The sequence below is a fragment of the Arachis hypogaea genome, chromosome 6 (genome assembly GCF_003086295.3).
Source record: "Arachis hypogaea cultivar Tifrunner chromosome 6, arahy.Tifrunner.gnm2.J5K5, whole genome shotgun sequence".
Classification (NCBI taxonomy): domain Eukaryota; kingdom Viridiplantae; phylum Streptophyta; class Magnoliopsida; order Fabales; family Fabaceae; genus Arachis; species Arachis hypogaea.
The window spans coordinates 1,048,505-1,068,289 of record NC_092041.1 but is presented as its reverse complement, the minus strand read 5'-3'; the positions used below and the strand labels follow the sequence as shown (position 1 = coordinate 1,068,289).

At 34.8% G+C, this 19,785-nt stretch overlaps 3 protein-coding genes across 8 annotated transcripts; 2 read left to right on the top strand and 1 right to left on the bottom strand.

The window, feature by feature from the left end:
- The first annotated feature begins 1,510 nt into the window (after positions 1-1,510).
- LOC112695173 (protein NPGR2) lies at positions 1,511-6,575 on the top strand. 2 transcript variants are annotated; one of them, XM_025747419.3, is made up of 6 exons: positions 1,511-1,829; positions 2,241-2,569; positions 3,063-3,315; positions 3,927-5,143; positions 5,531-5,684; positions 5,977-6,575. In XM_025747419.3, exons 2-6 carry the CDS (start codon positions 2,291-2,293, stop codon positions 6,285-6,287), a joined length of 2,214 nt encoding a protein of 737 aa, XP_025603204.1. In that variant the 5' UTR covers positions 1,511-1,829; positions 2,241-2,290; the 3' UTR covers positions 6,288-6,575. The 2 variants fall into 2 exon arrangements, with proteins under 2 accessions (XP_025603204.1, XP_025603206.1); XM_025747421.3 differs by having other exon boundaries at positions 1,520-1,983.
- Positions 6,576-7,204: 629 nt separating this feature from the next.
- LOC112695175 (rho GDP-dissociation inhibitor 1) lies at positions 7,205-10,408 on the top strand. Its single transcript, XM_025747426.3, has 5 exons — positions 7,205-7,664; positions 8,095-8,158; positions 8,235-8,456; positions 8,734-8,858; positions 10,135-10,408. The coding sequence occupies exons 1-5, from the start codon at positions 7,419-7,421 to the stop codon at positions 10,201-10,203; spliced, it is 726 nt and encodes a 241-aa protein (XP_025603211.1). The 5' UTR covers positions 7,205-7,418; the 3' UTR covers positions 10,204-10,408.
- Positions 10,409-10,729: 321 nt separating this feature from the next.
- On the bottom strand, positions 10,730-19,229 carry LOC112695174 (phospholipid--sterol O-acyltransferase). Of its 5 annotated transcripts, none has more exons than XR_011862048.1 (16): positions 18,847-19,229; positions 18,242-18,377; positions 17,978-18,122; positions 16,965-17,134; positions 16,770-16,846; positions 16,115-16,328; positions 15,852-16,026; positions 15,412-15,511; positions 14,274-14,368; positions 13,828-13,879; positions 13,601-13,672; positions 12,774-12,942; positions 11,842-11,936; positions 11,684-11,768; positions 11,301-11,390; positions 10,730-11,176 (listed from the first exon to the last, which is right to left on the bottom strand). XR_011862048.1 is itself a non-coding variant. In XM_025747423.3 (16 exons), exons 1-15 carry the CDS (start codon positions 19,165-19,167, stop codon positions 11,309-11,311), a joined length of 1,998 nt encoding a protein of 665 aa, XP_025603208.1. In that variant the 5' UTR covers positions 19,168-19,229; the 3' UTR covers positions 10,730-11,176; positions 11,301-11,308. The 5 variants fall into 5 exon arrangements, 3 of the variants coding, with proteins under 3 accessions (XP_025603208.1, XP_025603207.1, XP_025603209.1); XR_011862047.1 differs by having other exon boundaries at positions 10,730-11,158; XM_025747423.3 differs by having other exon boundaries at positions 11,842-11,946.
- Between the last annotated feature and the right edge of the window lie 556 nt (positions 19,230-19,785).

Here is a 19,785-nt window from a genome sequence, read left to right as displayed (position 1 = left end):
AGAGTACGCTGAAGAGGGAGGAATTATGGTTGGGGTTTGCCAGGTCACCAAAACACTGTAGCCACATCAATATCACACTTGTTGGAGATGTGCTCCGGCGAATCCGATGGCACACTTGTCAAATTTTAAAATCTTTTAGGGATTATTTTATGAATAACAAAAATTATGTATCATTTTATCAGCATCAAAATCTTTTCGATACTGATTTGATATTTACTTCTTAAATAAAATTAAAGTCCAAAATATTAAAATGGAACAAATTACATATTTTGATTGGTGCCTCTTCCATTCACATTGTGTGGGGGGTGTCATATTATAATAATAATTTTTTAATTAAGTTTAACTAAATTGGTACAAGCTGAGTTAAAAAAATGCGTAAATGCGTTATCACTTGTTTTTCTTTGTGCTTCTTCAGCATAAAAATTTTATTTGAGAGTATATAGAATCTTATTAATATAGTATAAGAATTTTCGTACATAACACAAATTTTTGTATATAGCACAAATTTATTAATATAACATACAAATTTTTGTATATAGTACAAAAATTGTGTATAGCACATAAATTTTTTGTTATGAATATATTTTATTGGTCAGGTGAGTTAATATTTTGAATACGAATTATTTAAAAATTTTTGTGCTGTGTACCAAAATTTTTGTACTGTATTGTGTACCAAAATTTTTGTATTATGAATTAAAATTTTTGTGTTCTAACTAATTTTCTAAATATATATAAGAGAAGAAAAAGATGACAATAATGAAAGAAGATGAAAAAAAAAAACCAAACAAGAGAAAAAAATGTAAAAAAAAATCGATAATGTTAAAGAAGAAAAAAAAAAACAATGATGACGTTATTAAAGAATATGTACAAAAGAAAAAACGTGTGATAAACAGAATTAGTTTAAAATTGTTTGACGGTCTAATTTTATTAATATTTTAATTATAAAATAATATTATTTATATATTAAAATTAATTATTAAAATTAGTCATTAATATATTTTATATATAAATATATTTATTATTTAATTTATTTTTAATATATGCTTATATTTTAATAAATATTTTATATAAATAACTGATATTAACGGAGGATTTAATATACATCTAGAACGTTTGAAAACAAATAATAAGCAATTATTAAACAATGCTTACATCAATCGTCTTCTTCAATCAAATCAAGTGATCCTCACCGCCAATTTTATCTATAATTCCTTAATTTTTGCAGATTATATAAGAATCATATCATATCCCTATATATCGTCTTAATTAATTATATAGAGTAGCAGTTGAAATAATTGCAACAGATGATCCTTCGCCTAACCTTTTTTTTATTGATAGCAACATTGACCATGAATCATAACTTAGTTTAACTGCCAACTACCTTTGGTTAGTGAGAAAGCAGTAGTTGGTAAATGTGTTTACAGAGCACTTAATTGCCAGCTCATCACACCATGAAAAACGCACACCGCCACGTGGCAAGCACTTTACCTCCCCGCCTTTTTCACCATTCAGGTAGGAAAAAAAAAAAAAAACAACTTTCTTCTTCATGCGATTCCGCTCCCCTTTCTCTGAAACTGTGATTCTTGTAACACACGCATTCTGTTCCCACTAACTTGTTTCTTTCTTTCTTTTTTTCTTTATTTCCCCACTTAAAGTTAAAGGTTTAAAATAAAAGAAAGAGAGATGAAATAGAAGATTATAAAAAGAGTGAAGTGCTTCATTCAAAGGTGCCTTTGATGGATGCATTGCTGGAATTTCAGCAATGGCCGTTACTGTTCATCTCCCTTCTGATTTTTCCCTCTACTTTTCTTTTTCTCAAATACCAAAAGGTTACTTCTTACTTTCCTCTAATCATCCCTCTCTTTTATTCTTTCTTTTTTTCAGTTTCAAATTTTCTTTTTCTTCTTTTGTGTTTCCGAATTCTCCACCGGTTCCTGAGTGGAGAGCTCAATTCAATTCAATTCAATTCACCACCGAAGTCATGTACGAGATTCCTATTTGATTGTTTAGCGAATTTATTATTTTTGCATCGGTTTCGCTTCAGTTTCGTGACGTTACTTATTTTTCCGTTGAATTCGTTTGATTCTTATCACTTTTCAATTTCGGATGGTTATGATTTCCCTGAACATATAGCTGAGATTTCCGGTTTTTTAAATGTTTAATTGAATAGGAAATGGAAACAGTTTTTTGTTGTTTTCGGTGATGATTTTGTGATTTCGTTCGAATTTGATATGTGACAGTGGTTCAACGGTTGTGGCTTGTGGGAAGTTATTGGGTGAGTTGAGAAAGCATGGGAAATGGAAATAGGCAGGGGAGGAGGAAGAAGAGGAGGAGTTTGAAAAACATGATGCAGTGCCTGTGCTCAGGGGAGCAGTTGAGACGAGAAGGAGGCATGGATGAGATGGCAGTTCCTTCGTCATCGGATTCTCTTGCCACTAAGGACTATTATTCGGCCACGACTGGCAGCGGCCGTTCTGGACAGGATGGACAACTTCAAAGGAGGCTGGATGCAGGAAATATCGAAGAAGCTGAATCGTCTTTGCGTGAGGCCGGCTGCTTGAATTATGAGGTTGGATGCTGCACTGAATGATTAATTAGACTTTATGATACGACTTGCTCTGTGTTATTTACTCTAGAGAGATTGCATAATCATGTGTATTTGCTTGCATAATTATGTGTATTCATAATCTCATGCTTATTTTATTTTCTTCACAGGTATTTTCTATAGTAATAGTTCATCATTGGATGCAATAGCAGATACTGACTGATGTAGTTAGTGGTACTTAATGGGAAAATGTTGTGTCATTGATGTATTCATATTTACACAAACTAATCTTTCAGTGTATTGCATTCATTTGAGGAAGAGGGAACTTAGCATCTGTCAATTAATTGTATAACACAAGCATTCATCTTACATCATTTTACTGTCAAGGAGTTGGTTTCACTCAGATCATGACTGAGGCTGATCGACATCTTTATATGATAATCTATTTATTGGACTTAACATAAGTTTCTTGTAAGTTTGTGATCTGCTTAATGAATAATGTGCTGAAAATTTGCAGGAAGCTAGAGCTCTGTTAGGAAGATATGAATATCAGAAAGGGAATATAGAAGCTGCTTTACATGTTTTTGAGGGAATAAATATAGACTCTGTGACTCCAGAGATAAAAATTTCTCTTGCCAAAATAAAAGAGAACCATAGGAGACATTCCAAGAATTATGTTCCGCCGCCAATGTCTGTACATACTGTTGGCACACTGTTTGAAGCAGTTTTCCTTAAAGCACAATGTTTGCAGGCTCTGGGAAGGTTTAAAGGTGCCCACCCTTACTTGATTGACAGATTAGCTCATTGCTTTTTAACTTAAAGAACCTGTTAGCTTAGTTTCTTTTTTATATGCACATTGATGTCGTTTATTTGTTGTCTGTCTTATTTTCCGGTATTACTTCTGTTGCATACTTTGGTTTAAGTATGTAACTGCTACATTTGTTATGAAACTTATTTTGCATGCTTTTTCATTGTCAGGCACCTGGATTGCAGAGTGTTTGTTCGGAACATGTATAAGCTTTCTAGATTCTATTAAGATATTTGTTTACCCTATACACCCCATCACTTGAGTTGATTAAAGTGTTAAATCATCCACGTTGTTTACTTGAATATACTGCTTGTTTGAGCCTGCTGTTAAATTTTCCTTTGCTAAAATTGTGTTTTCGAAAAATACTTTCTTAAAGAACACAAATTACCCACTACTGCTGCTAGCACTTCTATACTTTTTCTCAAAATCTCAAACTCCATGTAGACAATCATCTCTTAATAGTCTGATAGATATTATCTCTCAAATATTCTAGAAGAAATTTCTCTTTAGAATGTTTGAGCTGTATGAGAATCCAAAATATTCTCTGATGTATACTTCCTAAAATTCTTGCAGAAGCTGCCCAATCTTGCAAAGTTATTCTGGACATAGTTGACTCTTTGTTGCCTGAAGGCTCGTGTAAAAACTTTGGTGCTGAATGTAAATTGCAGGACACTGTAACTAAGGCAGTTGAGCTACTTCCAGAATTATGGAAACTTGCTGATTGTCCACATGAAGTTATCATGGCTTACCGACAGGCTCTCCTACGTCGGTGGAACCTTTCCTCCGAGACCATAGCAAAGATTCAGAAAGAATTTGCTGCTTTTCTTCTTTATAGCGGAGCGGAAGTAATCCCCCCAGATCTCCGTTCACAAAAGGAAAACTCATTTGTGCCCAGAAACAACATAGAAGAGGCTATACTAATTTTAATTATTTTGCTAAGAAAAGTCTCTTTGAATGAAATTGAGTGGGATCCTTCAATTTTGGACCACCTTTCATTTGCTCTGTCGGTTTCAGGGGATTTGACAGCTTTAGCCAATCAATGGGAAGAATTGCTTCCTGGGACTATTAATCGAGGAGAAAGATATTATGCCCTTGCTCTTTGTTATTATGGTGCTGGTCAAGATCTGGTAGCATTGAATCTTCTTAAAAAATTATTAAGTAGCAACGAAGATCCAAAACATGTTCCAGCTTTGTTGATGGCTTCTAACATTTGTTGCAAGAACCCCAATCTTGCAGAAGATGGGGTCAACTATGCTCGCCGAATGCTAGAGAACTTGAATGGCAGATGTGACCAGTTGGAAAGTCGTGCAAATTGCTTACTTGGTATTTCACTTTCAGCACACTCAAAAATAGCTGTTTCTGATTCCGAGCGGATTCGGAGACAGTCCAAGGCACTTCAGTTTCTGGAAACTGCAAGGAGAATGACTAGAATGAGAGACCCATTTATATTGTACTATCTTAGTTTAGAATATGCAGATCAAAGGGAGTTGGATTCTGCACTTCATTATGCTGAGTGCTTTCTGGAACTGGAAGCTAGGGCTAGTATTAAAGGGTGGTTGTTGTTAGCCCGGATATTATCAGCACAAAAACGGTTTTTGGATGCTGAATCTGTTGTTAATGCTGCTTTGGATCAGACTGCAAAATGGGATCAAGGAGAACTGTTGCGAACAAAAGCTAAACTGCAAATTGCACAGGGCCAGTTAAGGAGTGCCTTTGAGACATATGTTCAGCTTCTTTCTATTCTTCATATTCAACGGAAAACTTTTGGTCAATGGAAGAAGCTGTGTAAGGTTGGTCGGTTGAAATGCTTGTTGGTTTACTATCTTGAGTCGTAAGCTTTTGTTCTTTTGATTACTAGAGATTTATAGGTGTTCTTAGAGCAACAAGGGGGTTGTGTTTTGATCTATTGATATCTAACATTTCAGCTTTTTTGGGTCATCGTCGTCTTTTGACTTTAACTTGATTTACAATTGTCAAAGTGTCGATCATTTAATGGAAACGTGCACCACTCTTCTTGCTGTAGAAGCACCAGAGTATATTGTTCTGTGCTTATTGTGATAAAAACTGGCTGGATATGGTCTCCTATAAACCTGTAAAATTTATTTTTACAGAGATGCATTTTGGAGGTAACATTGTTTCTAGCTGCTTAACCTTATTATCCTTACTCTTTGGAGCAGGATTCTAGAGATCATGCTTGGAACTTGGAATTGGAATTATGGCATGATCTTGCTTATGTCTATATATCTCTGTCATGTTGGCATGATGCAGAGATGTGTCTTTCTAGATCTAAAGCCATAAAACCATACACTGCATCAAGGTTGCATGCACTGGGTAAGTAAAATAAAATCCTTGAAAATGTGTTACCTGAGCATAACCTTTTTGGAAATAACTTGTGGTTATCATCTGATGCATGGTTTTATATTTTATAGCTATCTAATGCATTGGATGTTTAATGATGCGTGTATCTTACCGAAGAAAAGCATGCCACAGAAAATAGTTGAATAACTCTTAACAGTCTAACATGTTCCAAATTCAATTTTATGATGATATGATACCCTAACCTATAACCTCACAATTGAAACATCTTGTGGAAAACTTGTAATGATTGACATGATATTCACAGGTACAATGCACGAGGCAAAGGGCCTTTACAAGGAGGCTCTAAAAGCATTTCGAGATGCTTTGGATATCGATTCGGGACATGTCCCTAGCTTGATATCCGCTGCTGTGGTTCTTAGACAGTTCAATGGTCAGTCAAATGCTGCCATCAGAAGCTTTCTGATGGACGCACTACGGCATGACAGGATGAACGCTTCTGCATGGTACAATCTTGGCATTCTTCACAAGGCCGAGAATAAAATATCAGAAGCTGCAGAATGTTTTGAGGCAGCAAACTCCCTAGAAGAATCAGCACCAGTTGAACCATTCAGATGACAGGGTCTCCAAGCACTTCTTAACGTCATTTCGTGCGTCATGCATCATGCGTGGTTTATATTTTTAATAATAATTTGAGGTGATTCGTTCATTTACCCTATCACCTTTGAATTTTAGTGTAACCTTCACTCTAACATCCAAATTTATTTATTTGTTATCATTTGATTAGTCCTTGTCCTGTCCATAGCTCATGAATTTGTGTTCAAATATTAAATAAAACTTGTTTGTAAATAGACCTTAATAGAGTCATTGACATAAAGCATGAAAAGTATTGCCCCCTTTCACTCCTTCCCTCGCAGTCACGTATTTCTCTTCTGCATTCGTCTGTCTCCAGCACTGGAAGTCTGAAACTGAGAAGTAAAAGAAGAAAACAACTGCTTTTGTCACATTTCATTTTTCTAAATACATCTTTATGCAAGATTAGTCACCATTGCCTAAGTTTTTTCAACCATAGGTATAGAGAATAAATCAGTAACTGGTTTAAAATACATATTAAAATAAAAAATTCACATTGAAAATAAATTAAACATATATTTATACACAAATAATATATATTAGTTTGTATATAGCATTTTTGAAGTTTTTTATACACTATTGGTTTGTCCCATTCTTTCTTGTTCTTTATTCGTCATTTTTTACAATATTATTTTGAAATAAAAATGATGTTTCCTGTATGTTCTACAACAAACTCCGTACCACAATACCTATACCAAAAATGGAGACACTAGATTGGTTGGTTACTTGTACAATTCACATTGGTCAAAGGGAATTAAAATATGATGAGAATATTTGTGACGGAATAGCGACACAATTGAGAGAAGCACATGGCGACAGAGTGGGGACAAATTGTGAATGAAAAACGGTGAAAGTCAAAAGACACAGATTGATATGTGTCTGTCATGTCAGTCAACACTGCCAGTTGCAGTCACAAAACTCTGACTCTTCTTTTTCTTTTCAGTATTTACACACACAATAACTTTGTCTCTCTTTGATTATTGTGCCAACAATAAAAAAATAAAAGAAAGAAAAAGTAATAATCCATTGGAAGATAACACTAACACTAACACAACACATTACTACAATACAAGAGTCAAGAGCTTCTCTTTGTGGTGGTGGTGTTGAAGAGAGAGAATGGAGAGTGGGAATAGGAAGAGAGCAGAGGAAGAAGAAGCAGGGCCATCATCATTGATCTCTACTGCTTTTAGGGTTGGTGAAAGCCACCAACAACAACTGAATCAAAAGCCAATAAGGGAAGTGGAAGAAGAACAAGCAGAGCAAGAAGAAGATGATGAACAAAGCTTTGGTGGTGATCACAAAAATTGTGGCTTTGTACCTGGTCCTTTACTTTCTCTCAAGGAGCAGATCGAACGGGACAAGGTTTTTACTCCCCATCATTTTTTGAAGCTCTTTGTTTGTTCTGCATTTGTTTGTGTATATCCATTGAAATTGTGGGATTGAAGGAAGGTTAAAACTTTAGTTCTTTGTAAATTGTAACTGAATTTCATTGACTACAAGTCTACACTGGATTTTCAGTTGTCACTAGTTACTTCTACATTAACTTACATAGTTTTATTTTTTTAATCATTTTGTTTTATGTCTATTCTGTGTTTGGTAAGAAGATAGTGAAAATAACAAAGAGTATTGAACATAATGTGGCATTGGGGCATTATTCAGAATGCATCATAAAGAAGATATGCATTTTTGCATGCAGGTGGATTCTCATAGGTTGATTATTAGAATCACATTCATTGGTCTGTTATTTGTTACCTGTACTGGTACTGATTTCGAGGTCAATTGTGGTATGCAGGAGGACGAAAGCCTAAGAAGGTGGAAGGAGAAGCTGTTGGGTTGTTTGGAAAGCAATTTAGATGGTTTGTTTTGTCATCCTTGTTTATGCCTCACTGAACCTTTTGCTCAGTTCTGCTTAAGTTGTTTCCTTTTTATTAGGCCAATTGGATCCTGAAGTGAAATTTCATTCCATTGGAATTCTCTCTGAGGATTTTGGTGAAATTGTTATCCCCTTACCTGTGGACGAAAATCGTAACGGCCGAAATCTATTCACTCTCAAGGAGGGATCTTGCTATCAGCTTAGGCTAAAATTTAGTGTTCTACACAACATTGTGTCTGGCTTGACATACTCCAACACTGTGTGGAAAGGAGGGCTTCAAGGTATTCAATTGAAATTTTTGCTTTTGTTAGATAGTTTTGAATTTGTAAGGCTTTTAAAAAAATCAGAAAAATTAAGAGTCTCGGATTATGTTTATGATTATTAGTTATTAGCGCCAAACAACCACCGGTTTCTTGACTAAGAATGGTTGAGAACGTGAGGTTTGGAAAGGAAAGAGAAGAACAAAGACTGAAATAATATGAAATTGGTCAATTAGAATGACATTTTTTTTCTTGGTGTGTGTTACTCACATGTTGATTATGCTCTTGTGCTTTTCAGTTGATCAAAGCAAGGGAATGTTAGGGACTTTTGCTCCTCAAAAAGAACCATATGTCTATGCCTTGAAGGAGGACACCACTCCATCAGGTGCACTTGCAAGGGGTGTTTACTCTGCCAAACTTAAGGTATGAAGAAACAAAAATGAATGCTTTTTGCTCATAATTAAGTTCATGCCAAGGCTTCACTTAATATATGGAAAGAACATGTAGTGTTATTCGTCATCTTTTTTTAAGATGTTTTTATCAAAGTATAGTTGATGCTACATCATGAAGATTCAACAAAGTTCTATGTATCCGGGCTTATGATATATGATATTGATCCATGTAGTTGACCCCATCTAATGGGATAAGACTTTATTATAGTTTGTTTTTTTATAGTTGATGCTATTATTCAAATGTTTGTTATCTTAAGCTTGTTTTAATGTTGTCATGCTCAGAGCAATAAGCATAATCTGGAATTTGGAACTTCAATTTGATGTGCATGCTTTTTTCCGTTATGTTTATCTTAATCGGAATTATGTTAAGACCAGCCAAGAAAATAGTTTAGCATTGATATTAGGTTGGCGTTGGTTTGTAGGAGAATTGAAAAGTAGAAAATTTGGAATAAAAACCCTTTCTCTCCACTAAATCCCCAAAGTGGTTATTGAGATTCACACCATGCACCGATTTGGTCCCTGAAGTTCCAATTACACTATTATCGTCCCCAAGATTGATCTCTAGGCGGCATAGTGGTCCCTCGACCTCTTTCCGATACTCAGCAAACAGAGAGATGAACTTGCACTAAAATGCCATGCTGGACACAGATGAAACGACATTGTTTGCTTTTGGCACCCAATAAAAGCAGATGGAATGTCGTTTTGATATATGTTGGCATTTAAAACATTTTTCGCATATATGAAAACAACGTCGCATCTGCTTTCATTGGGCGCCAAAAGCAACCGAGATCATTCCACCAGTATCTAGCGTGGCATTGGTGCTGAGTCACTGCAAGAAAGGGGTCTAGGGACCACTATGGTACTCAGAGATCAATCTCAAAAACGATAATAGTGCAAATGGAACCTCAAGAACCAAACTGGTGCATGGTGTGAGTCTCAAGAACCACATTAGGGATTTAGTCCCTTTTTCTCTTGTACAATACACATGCTTACTACAATTAGAACACAAGGAGGTGAAAAATAACGTGTGCATAGTTAATAATATTTAGTTTTCGTTTATTTATTTTACAACCAACATAGTTCAATCTGCCAGAGGCTATTGCAAAATTGAAATTTCAAGCTAGTCTATATAAAGATGTGAAAACCTTCCATTGCTGAAACTATTTTTAGACAATATCAACACTTTGTACAATTGACTCAAGTTGATGTCTAAATAAAGTTGTTTCTCTTTTGTTGGTGTCTTACAGTTTGAAGATGACGACAAAAGGTGTCACATGGAGCTCAAATATTTGTTCGAGATAAAAAAGAGAAGCTAGCGCCGGTTTTATTTTAATGACACGTTTTGTTATGCATATTTGTATCTTAAGCTCCAAATCGTTAGTTATATTTTTCTTTTCTTTGTTGATGATGCTACAGGTTTATATTTGCTTGCTAATAGTCAAAAGAGGGATGAACTCCATTGTGATGGCATATCTTTAACAACTAGAAATAATTATAATGGATCTTTGTGTGATAAGATAATGATTAGCATCTTGGTGGTAAGATCAATCTTACAATCAACCACTTTTAAGTTGTGAAGCAGTGGCTTCTCGATGAGTCGTTTGTTTTATAACTTAAAAGGAATCACACGGTTTTACATCCAAGGATCTTGTTCACAAATTAAACTAACATCAAACTAAACAATTTAAGTCATGGTTAACAATTCTCAAATTATATATCTTGCACATAACCTAAGTTTCATATGTTTATGATGTCAAACTGTATGACCAGTTTCATGTACAGATCCACCAAAATTATGACCTGATATGTCTCAGTAAGCAAAATGGGAAATGCTCACTCAAGTAACCAGCAGTAAAAAATTGCTCCTAACTTTAATCATTAACAGAATAAATCGTGTATCTTAACAAATACAAGACCATGACCTAAACATTGTTTTGTTAAGCATTTGAAGGTACACATATTAGACGGTAGATGCCGCCATTAACATGCCACTGAAGAGGTTCCCGCAGCTACATATACTAGACTACAACATTACAAATCTCTGTAATCTGAGCCAAAATATACTGTGAAAATGGTGAATGTGGATGAAAGATGAGCTGAGGAATGGGTCAAAAGTTCCACACACGGGAAAAAAAGAATTTGCTGGCATTCAGTGGCGCTACAAGCCGCAGGAAAACACGGCCAAAAATCAGTTATGGAGGATCTGTTCTAATATTCATGTGTAGCATGTCGTGCGGCGGATGACTTGCCTGGGGTTAGCCCCACCAGTACCTAAGGTAACAACAGAATCTTTTAACAGACAAAGAAAGACAAAAATCATGGGGCTGTGGTGGTGTTCAGTCTAGTTCAAAATCATGTAGCAGTGTACATTCAAGCCATAGAAAAGAGAATATTCATGAGGAATACAAGGTACCTTCTTATTTACAAATAATTCAACAACTGGTTAGTTGAAGTAGATTTCAACCTACAGCTTTGTCCCAGGTGAACATCACCAAAGACATACCTGCATTATTATACATCTGACAGGTTAAAAGAATAAACCAAAAGCAAGTTAACAAAATTTTAGTGGGGGAATTCCATTAAATGAAGCTTATAAAAAATATTCCCAATTAACAACTATTGCATTTTATGATCTAATTCAGCTTAGCTAACCATTAATCAATCTGCAAGAAATAATTAGTCTTATTATTTGGTTAATTCTCCAAAATTGGAAATATGTTTTGCCAACATTTCCACTCATAATCTTCCTGAAAGGTAAATCAAACCTTAAATGTTAGGGAAATAGTTAAAAATGACCTATATTCACAATATTCTGCCCAGGCACAGCGAGCTTTGCCATAATCCCAGTAACAGTCATCATCCCTCAAGGGTCCTCGCTTAGCTGTAATGGCACAAAGTAAGCAGAGATTCTTGTCTGAACCTTCTAAAATTGTTTACAAAAGTACATGAAATACCTTTTGTGACAAATTTTGATTTTGCATCAGGATGGACATCATGCCACATCTCAAGCCATAACTCTCGCATTAGCACCGGTGATCTCACAATGTTCCTGTGATTTGCTACACAAAGATTTTGTCAGTTTACTTTTATGTATCCCTGTCATAAACTACCTTTGTAAAGGACATGCAGACAATGGCCTGGCAGTTCAAATCTCTCTATTCCATACCTATTCATTTCTGAGTTTTTTTTTAAATAACCAAAGCATATGGAGTTTTTGGAACTACAATTGATGTCTTTGTCACATTAGCTAAAACTTATTTGTTTTTGTTCCTTTCAGCTGTGTTCGGAAGGGAGACTGAGACTGAGAGCCTGAAACTGGGAGATAGGACTGAGAGACTGAAACTAAATTAAGTCTCTGTATTGTGTTTGGTGTAAAATGTATCGACTGAGTTATGTCTCAGTATTATGTTTAGTTTAAGATAAATATGGAGATTGAAGGGTAGATTTGGAATTTGAAAAGTTAAATGAGGATATTTTTTAGAAAAAAATGTTATAAAGTTTCAGTCTCTGTCCTAAAAAATTTCAGTTCCCTGTGTCCCCACTTTCTAGAGTTACTGAAGGGACTAAAATTGTGTCCCAAGACTAAAATTTTAGTTCTAGTCTCTGGTCATCAAACATAGTACTGAATCCCAATCCCCCAGTCTCAGTTCCAGTCTCTAAAAAGAAATGCTACCTTCTACCACAGCAAGATGGACTTTGCCTAGACTAAGAATGGACCAATAACTCTTGCTCATCCATAAAAACTAGTAGTCAATCATGAACGGCAGCTTTTATGGAACTGATGAAAAAAGTAACGAATGCAGGTAAATAACTATGCCATTTTTGTAAGCCAAAAAAAGAAAAAAGCATCAGTTAGTCCATGACAACTCAGAGGGCAGACTCTTACCTTTATCAAGTTCCCAAACTGCTGTCCTCTTTCCTGGAAGACTCTCAGAATCTTCATAATATGTTATGTACTTAACCTTTGGTGATCTTGTCATGTTTGCAACAACATCTTCATCATGGTGATGTTCTACATTCAACTCAATTTGTACATCTGTACCATCATGCTCAGACTGAAAATAAGAACAGATAGATAAAATGATCGTCATTCAATACAATGTTAACATGTAATCAAATGACAGTTAAAATATGACAGGTAAATACATCTTAACAAGAAATGTTAAAGTTGAGAAGATAGAGCTTTCTAAAAATCAAAATGAATTCATTTAGTAGCTGCCACTTTGAGATGTTGGTTTCAGGAAATTGATAAATCGGAAACTAACTGAACAGGATAATTTAGAACAGAGACAACAAAACAGATAACTATGTCAAATTGCCATATCAGAGTGAAGAAATTAGCAAATATGGTTCTAAAGCTTCTGGATCCTATAACTTTTACACATACAGTTAAAAAGACACAAAAGAAACCACATCAATTCTGAATAGACATAATGTAATGTCAATTGCTGCTTGTTTTCCAAAACTATGTAACTCATTTACATCAAACACATCTTCTGGGCTTATTATCCATTATCACACTCCCAGTAAACTAAACAAACAAGGGCATGCCACACTATTGTAACACTGTAGGTCCCAGCAAATTAACAATTAATAACACATCTTTGCTACTATATGCATCTTAACCACACAGCATAATTCTGAATGAAAACCCTATAATCATAGTTAATTCCAGATGAAAAGGGCAACCAACTGCTTTTTAGACTGGCATACCTGAGGCGCTCTTGTTATGTTCACCTTTGGTCCAAGCCAGCTCTTGCACCATGCAAGGGAGTTGTATGGTACCTGTAACGGGTTGAATATATTGTAATCTAATTGTTGTATGTAGGTGCTGTCCTCGCAAATCCATTAACAGCACAAGCAGTAAACTAGAACAGTCAACATGTTATGCCTTCCTTCATAATCACAACCACATAAAAGGAAACTTAATCTAAGCTAACCGTCTCATCTCCACTTGTGGCTCCAGGATTCCCTTCAATCAGATTCCCTGACCTGACAGTTGAGACAAGTTTTTAATATGTTCAAATAGGATACCAGAACAGCATACAAAGGAAAACTGTAATAGTAACATCTGTTTGACCACCATATATGTGTTGCTTTACCACAAAAATATCAAAATGAAAGATAAAACCACAAATTTGATTTAACAAACCATCCCCCTACCCCCTCCCTCCCAAAATAAAGGATGACCACCAAAAGTTAACAAAGTGCAGTCAATCTCTTGTAGGAGTTGACGATGACAAATTTGCATATTCATGACCCTGAGACTGTCAGTCAATCTCTTAAAAAATTAGGGAGGAGACAAGGAGATAGAAAGGAAGGGAGAGAACCATAGAATTTTCGTTCTACTAAAAAAAACTTTCAAACTAACAAAAATAAGGGTTACCTTGAGTATAGAGAACCTTCAAACTCATAAATGATATCCGTAATTATCCAGTTATCAGGGTAAGGCTTGCCACTAGGTGCAAAGTAGTAACCAACCTGTTTTCAATAATTGAAGTAAAATTTATCATTTGCAATGGCACTATCAGCGATCAACAGAATCCACAAAGATTTACTGTATTTATAAATCAAGATCCAGGGATACAGGTAAATCATTAAATGTTGGCAAATCAGGAAAAATATTTAATATACTAGATTATGACATTATTTACGTAGCTAAAGAAAATATACAAATATTTTAGCTGTAATGACTGCATGCTCATTTTGAAAATGTTATCGGCACATTATTAAGTTACCAGTAAATCAGTCTTACCCCAATAACAATGGAAATTACCGAAAATGATCTTAAAGGAAGCAAGGACCAGAATATATAACCTTACATGCTGAACTCAATCTCTCTGGAATGTTAAACACTATTGAATTGACTAACACAAAGGAGTAGCCATTTAATATTCTTTTAAGAATATAAAATATTTGACTATCTTTTCATTTTAGGCATGAGAGTAGAACTATCTTTTCTTTTCCCAGTCATGCAAAATGCTTCTTTATTGTATATTCTTATATGTGGCCTCTGCTTAACACAATTAACCATACTAGAGGAAAGCGATAAGCTTATGCATTGGTAATAATTAATAAACATGACAGAATGTGAACAATGATGAAATTGGCATTCATCAATTCATATAGTACTTGTAAGTTGTGACTCCACAGATGTGTGAGAATAATGTGAGATATACCATAGAACTAAAGGATTAAGGTAATCTACAGCTGTCAAAACTGAATAAAACTTGCTGTTTACATATGCAGTTCAACCAATTCAGCCCAAAAATGTTTTTAAAAAAATTGATGTCAGATATGTCAAAAGGCAAACTATAAATGAACTTGGCAGAGTTCACAACCCAACAACATGATGGGGACACAAAAGAATTAAAAAACCCAGTGCAAAAGTTTTCAAGATTTTAGACCTATGAAACAACTTAACCAAACTAATAGTCACTCACTTCAATGGAACTCCTTAGTATATTTTCAATTATTTAGATATTATACACCAGAGTGTGCTCAGTTGTAGAAGTAAATTGTACCTTAGTCTTTGAATCAGTGCCATAAATGCAGAAGACATTTTTTATTGGTGGCCGGTCCCAAGGTGTCAGAGGATTAAGAACAGGATCATTGATATATGATCTGAAACATCGAAGTGTTCAAATATTAGCCAGTTTGATGGTAGAGCTATAATATAGTGGCATATTTCTCTTCCTTAGAAGTAAAGTATTCTAAAAATATACTTTGTTATTATTATTCTTTGTTGTCGAATCTTTTTGCTGTTTATAGTAATCTTTATATAAATAAACCAGATGTAACTATCTTGGTAAATGGATGGCCATTTTTTGCACTACCTTGTATCTAAAATTTTGTAAATATAAAAAGAAAATGAAGCTTCAGATGCCTTAATCTTTTGGCATCTTTGTAAAACAGTCAATTATTTGATGCAAAATATATTCTTCTGATTAGAGATATCACATACTTTTCTAACTGGTACGACAGCCTCTTGCTGTCTGGATCGTAATCTTCAATTGCCTTGAAAAAGGTTCCATCTGACATTTCGCGAGCTGAAAAAGATAATTGTGTAGGTATTCCGCATTCCATGCTAGACAAATTAGACTGAGGTATTTCTGTGATTGAAGGGTATGCATCAAATCCTGTGAGCAGTAGAAAACACGGTTGAGGACCACAACCCCCATAACAAGACTCCCCACAATTACATACAAAATAATCATCAGATTTTACCACGAGTTGAAGGAATTTCAATGTTGATTAAATTTGTTGGCCATCCAGAGAAGTTTGACTGAAATTCCTTATCTTCACAGTGATACGTGTGGTTACCTACATGCCTTGCCCCAGAAAAATGCTTCCAATAGTTACTATTTGATCTACAGTACTTGGAAAAGGGCATCATCCACAATGACGAAGAAAAGGAGTTGAACATCAATCGAGCTGTTCCCTGATACCTTAAAAAAATTATGATAAGCATGAATTAAGACAACAATATAACTGCATAAGAAATAGCAGCACAGAATATATGTCTAAAACATCCATCAGTTAACATGTCTATCTGCTGGGACTGGTAGTTAATTATCAACTATATTTTAAATATGACAGCAGTGTGTAAGAACTAGCATCAGTTAAAGATTAAAAATATTAAATAACACTGGATGTATTAATGGAAACTGAGATTCCAATGCAGGCATCAGAGAGTTATGTAGTAGAATTATGTAGTAGAATAACTGTGTCATGTCAGATAAATATATGAGATCCTGACCAGGTAGAACTAAAAACCTAAGGAAGGGGTTATGGAAACCTATAAGGTTAAACAGTTCATGCCTATATTAAGTAATAAACATATAAAAAATGAAAAGAGAAACTATAAAAATTAAAAGCAAACCTCTGAAATAGGAAGACCAAATGTGAATCCTGAAAGTGTTGCTTCAACAGTTTCAGTTGCACCAAGAAGGGGAGCTCCTGATACCCAATCAAAGATAAAAAAAAATGGGTATATAAAGTTATTGTTATTATCAGCTATTAGAGCCTACATCAGCTTTTTTATGGATTATAACAAATTAACATAAGCCAACCATACCAACAGCAAAATAGGCATGAATATGTTGATCTAGCCATTGGATATAGTGCTTTGGTGCAATTTCTAGTTTTAACCACTCCAAGAAATAACGAAAGACATGATTACCCAATGAATGGGCAAAAACCAATGAGGGGCCACCACGAAGTTTATATGCAGTTTCAAATGTCAATCTGCAAAGAGAATTACAAAATGTAAATACAAGAAGTCAATTTCATGTAATCATCTGCCTTTTGAAGAGAGGGGATGGGGAGCAGAGGATTCTAACTCAGCTCTGGAATAGTAGAATAACATTCTGGTACACATATACTGTGAGAACCTATCCACTCGCTACTAATCAGTATTAGCATACATATCATTCTAGCGCTCTCTTCAAGTGAGTATATTTGTCATTCTGCTAGCCTTATACTACACAAGATTCTAGTTTTCAATACAGATTGTGTAACCAAATTATTGTGCCAGTCATGCACTAGAAATAAAAGAGGTTGAGTCCTAGAATTTGAACAGACGTGGATTAATGAATGAGGATAAAAACACTTGCCCGGAAAGGGGAAGGAAATTGTAGAGAACCAGCAGTGAGCAGTGAGCAGTGTCGCTCTGCTTTTATTTTAAAAATTTTTCTTTGCGATTTCACCACATGAATTCTGTTACTTAAAGATTATAAGGGCTATAATAAAATTTTACAATCATAACTTCTATCTTCCAGAGTTCCAGTTTCTTCCATCGTTAATCATTTGAAAACTTGGAAAGAACCCATTGTCTCTAGAACTTCTAAACATCAATCAGACTGACGGAAGACAGAACATATATCATATTTGCCTATGATGTTTGAATAGATGCAAACATAGACTACATCATATATGCGATTATTATGTACACATTAAGAAAACCTCTAAACATTGGAAACCAAATGGCCCTTTACCAGCAGTAGAAATCAGCAGCACTGGCTCCTAAAATTTTTTGCCAAAACTATAGCAAGCAAGACATGTAATTGAGATTCGGAGATGTAGGCATACTTGAGCTTATGAAAGTAAAGGTCTCGCTCTTCAAGCATTGATGGTGACAATCTCCAATCATAAGGAACAGCCATTATTGCATTAGCTTCTATTCCAAACTCAATACACCACTTGATCCACTCTTTCCACACCGAAGAAAGAGGCCCTACCAGGAAAAAATAAAAAAGGAGTTCATGATCAAACCACAGAACACAAAATCCACAGCAAACAAGTTATTAAATCATGATTCACCCTACATAGAGGGAGACAAACAAGAAAACCCACCTGTAATATAACCTGGATCAAGTTCTGTAATGCCGGAAAGACCACTATCAGGGCGGGACTTGCAATCAGGGTGATCAGTCTGATTGTATGGATCAAGCAACATGCACTTAAGCCAGCAATTGACAGCAGAAAGAAGCTATAAAACAAATGAATTGATCAAAATCTGCTCATATATATACACTAGTCTAAGTGTCTATGCAAGTTTATTAAATTAGCTTATTTTAATTTTAAGAGAGAAAATCTTTGAAGATTAAATTCAAAAGCATTCCGAGGCAGCTTAAGCAAGAAACCTACTACTAACATGCTCTTACTAATTAACTATCAAGCGATACTCGCTCATTATCTGAATCTGCATATATATAAATAAATGACTCCTTCGAAACAAACGAAACACGTATATAAACGGAAATGGAATGCTGAAATTGTTCGAATTACGTTCATATTATTCTTTCATGCACGTCCTGCTCAACCTTACAAGAAAAATCAACCATCGATGAAATTAAAAACACACAATATACGTTAAGTATCATTATTATTAAAATGCAACGTAAACGAGAGAGAGAGAGAGAGAGAGAGAGAGAGAGAGAGAGAGAGAGAGAGAGTACTTTGGTGGTGTCGAGCCAGACCAAATCGAGAGGGTTGAAATCGAGGGGAGAGAAAGGGCAGTCGAGGATGGACCACGCACGAAGCTGAGTGGACGCGAAGCCTGGGATTATAATGCCCGATAGCTTCTTGTAGTCAAGCTCCCCTTCGCCGGAGCCGCCTCCCGCCACAGCTACGGCGGCGATGATGAGGCCGATGAGGAGATGCGTCGGCACGAGTGGCGGTTTCTTGGCCATTATGATTATTTCTTGTTTGGCGCAGAGAGAGAGAGAACGAGAACACGAGAAATCGAAGGAGTGAGTGTGAGTCTGAACTGAGACCATCGGTTAAAGTGTTAGAAGAGTTGGCAGTCGCATTTCATTATCATTGAAAATTCAATATTCATTATTCAATTATCATGTTTAGATTTTTGTTATTTTAATGCTTTGTTCTCGGTTTTTGACCATCCACAGATACAACCATTATTAGTCATCATTGCAGTATTAATTTATTTATATATTTATACTAATACCTAGCCTATGTAAGAGGAGTTTAGCAGATATTATTCGGTGTTACGTTACGTCTACAAATTTTTTTATAATCAAATCTAATTAAATTAGTATAAAATTCAGCGAAAAAAAAATATGTGCATATATTATTATTGGTGAATTGTACGATAAAGATATAAATTTATAGATTTTTTTATGTGATAAAAAAAATGAAAATATTAAGACCTACATTTTAAATATTAATAAAATAATTAAAAATAATTATAAAAAAATTTATATTTTTTTTATACAACTTCGATCTGTATAATAGAGTGTTTCGTTATTATTTCTTATCTTTTGTACTTTTCATTGTACACAAATTTTTGTTGAAGAATACAAAAATTTATTGATATAGTATATAAATTTTTAAAGTATAATACAAAATTTTGCATATAATACAAACTTATCAATATA

Coding starts and splice junctions, on each gene's coding strand:
- LOC112695173 (XM_025747419.3), top strand. CDS start 2,291: ATGGGAAATGGAAATAGGCAGGGGAGGAGGAAGAAGAGGAGGAGTTTG. Junction 2,570..3,062: donor CCGGCTGCTTGAATTATGAG/GTTGGATGCTGC, acceptor GAAAATTTGCAG/GAAGCTAGAGCTCTGTTAGG. Junction 3,316..3,926: donor GGCTCTGGGAAGGTTTAAAG/GTGCCCACCCTT, acceptor AAATTCTTGCAG/AAGCTGCCCAATCTTGCAAA.
- LOC112695175 (XM_025747426.3), top strand. CDS start 7,419: ATGGAGAGTGGGAATAGGAAGAGAGCAGAGGAAGAAGAAGCAGGGCCA. Junction 8,159..8,234: donor TTTGGAAAGCAATTTAGATG/GTTTGTTTTGTC, acceptor CCTTTTTATTAG/GCCAATTGGATCCTGAAGTG. Junction 8,859..10,134: donor TTTACTCTGCCAAACTTAAG/GTATGAAGAAAC, acceptor GGTGTCTTACAG/TTTGAAGATGACGACAAAAG.
- LOC112695174 (XM_025747423.3), bottom strand. CDS start 19,167: ATGGTCTCAGTTCAGACTCACACTCACTCCTTCGATTTCTCGTGTTCT. Junction 16,847..16,964: donor TCATGCCTATTTTGCTGTTG/GTATGGTTGGCT, acceptor ATTGGGTATCAG/GAGCTCCCCTTCTTGGTGCA. Junction 13,880..14,273: donor GAAGGTTCTCTATACTCAAG/GTAACCCTTATT, acceptor CTCAACTGTCAG/GTCAGGGAATCTGATTGAAG.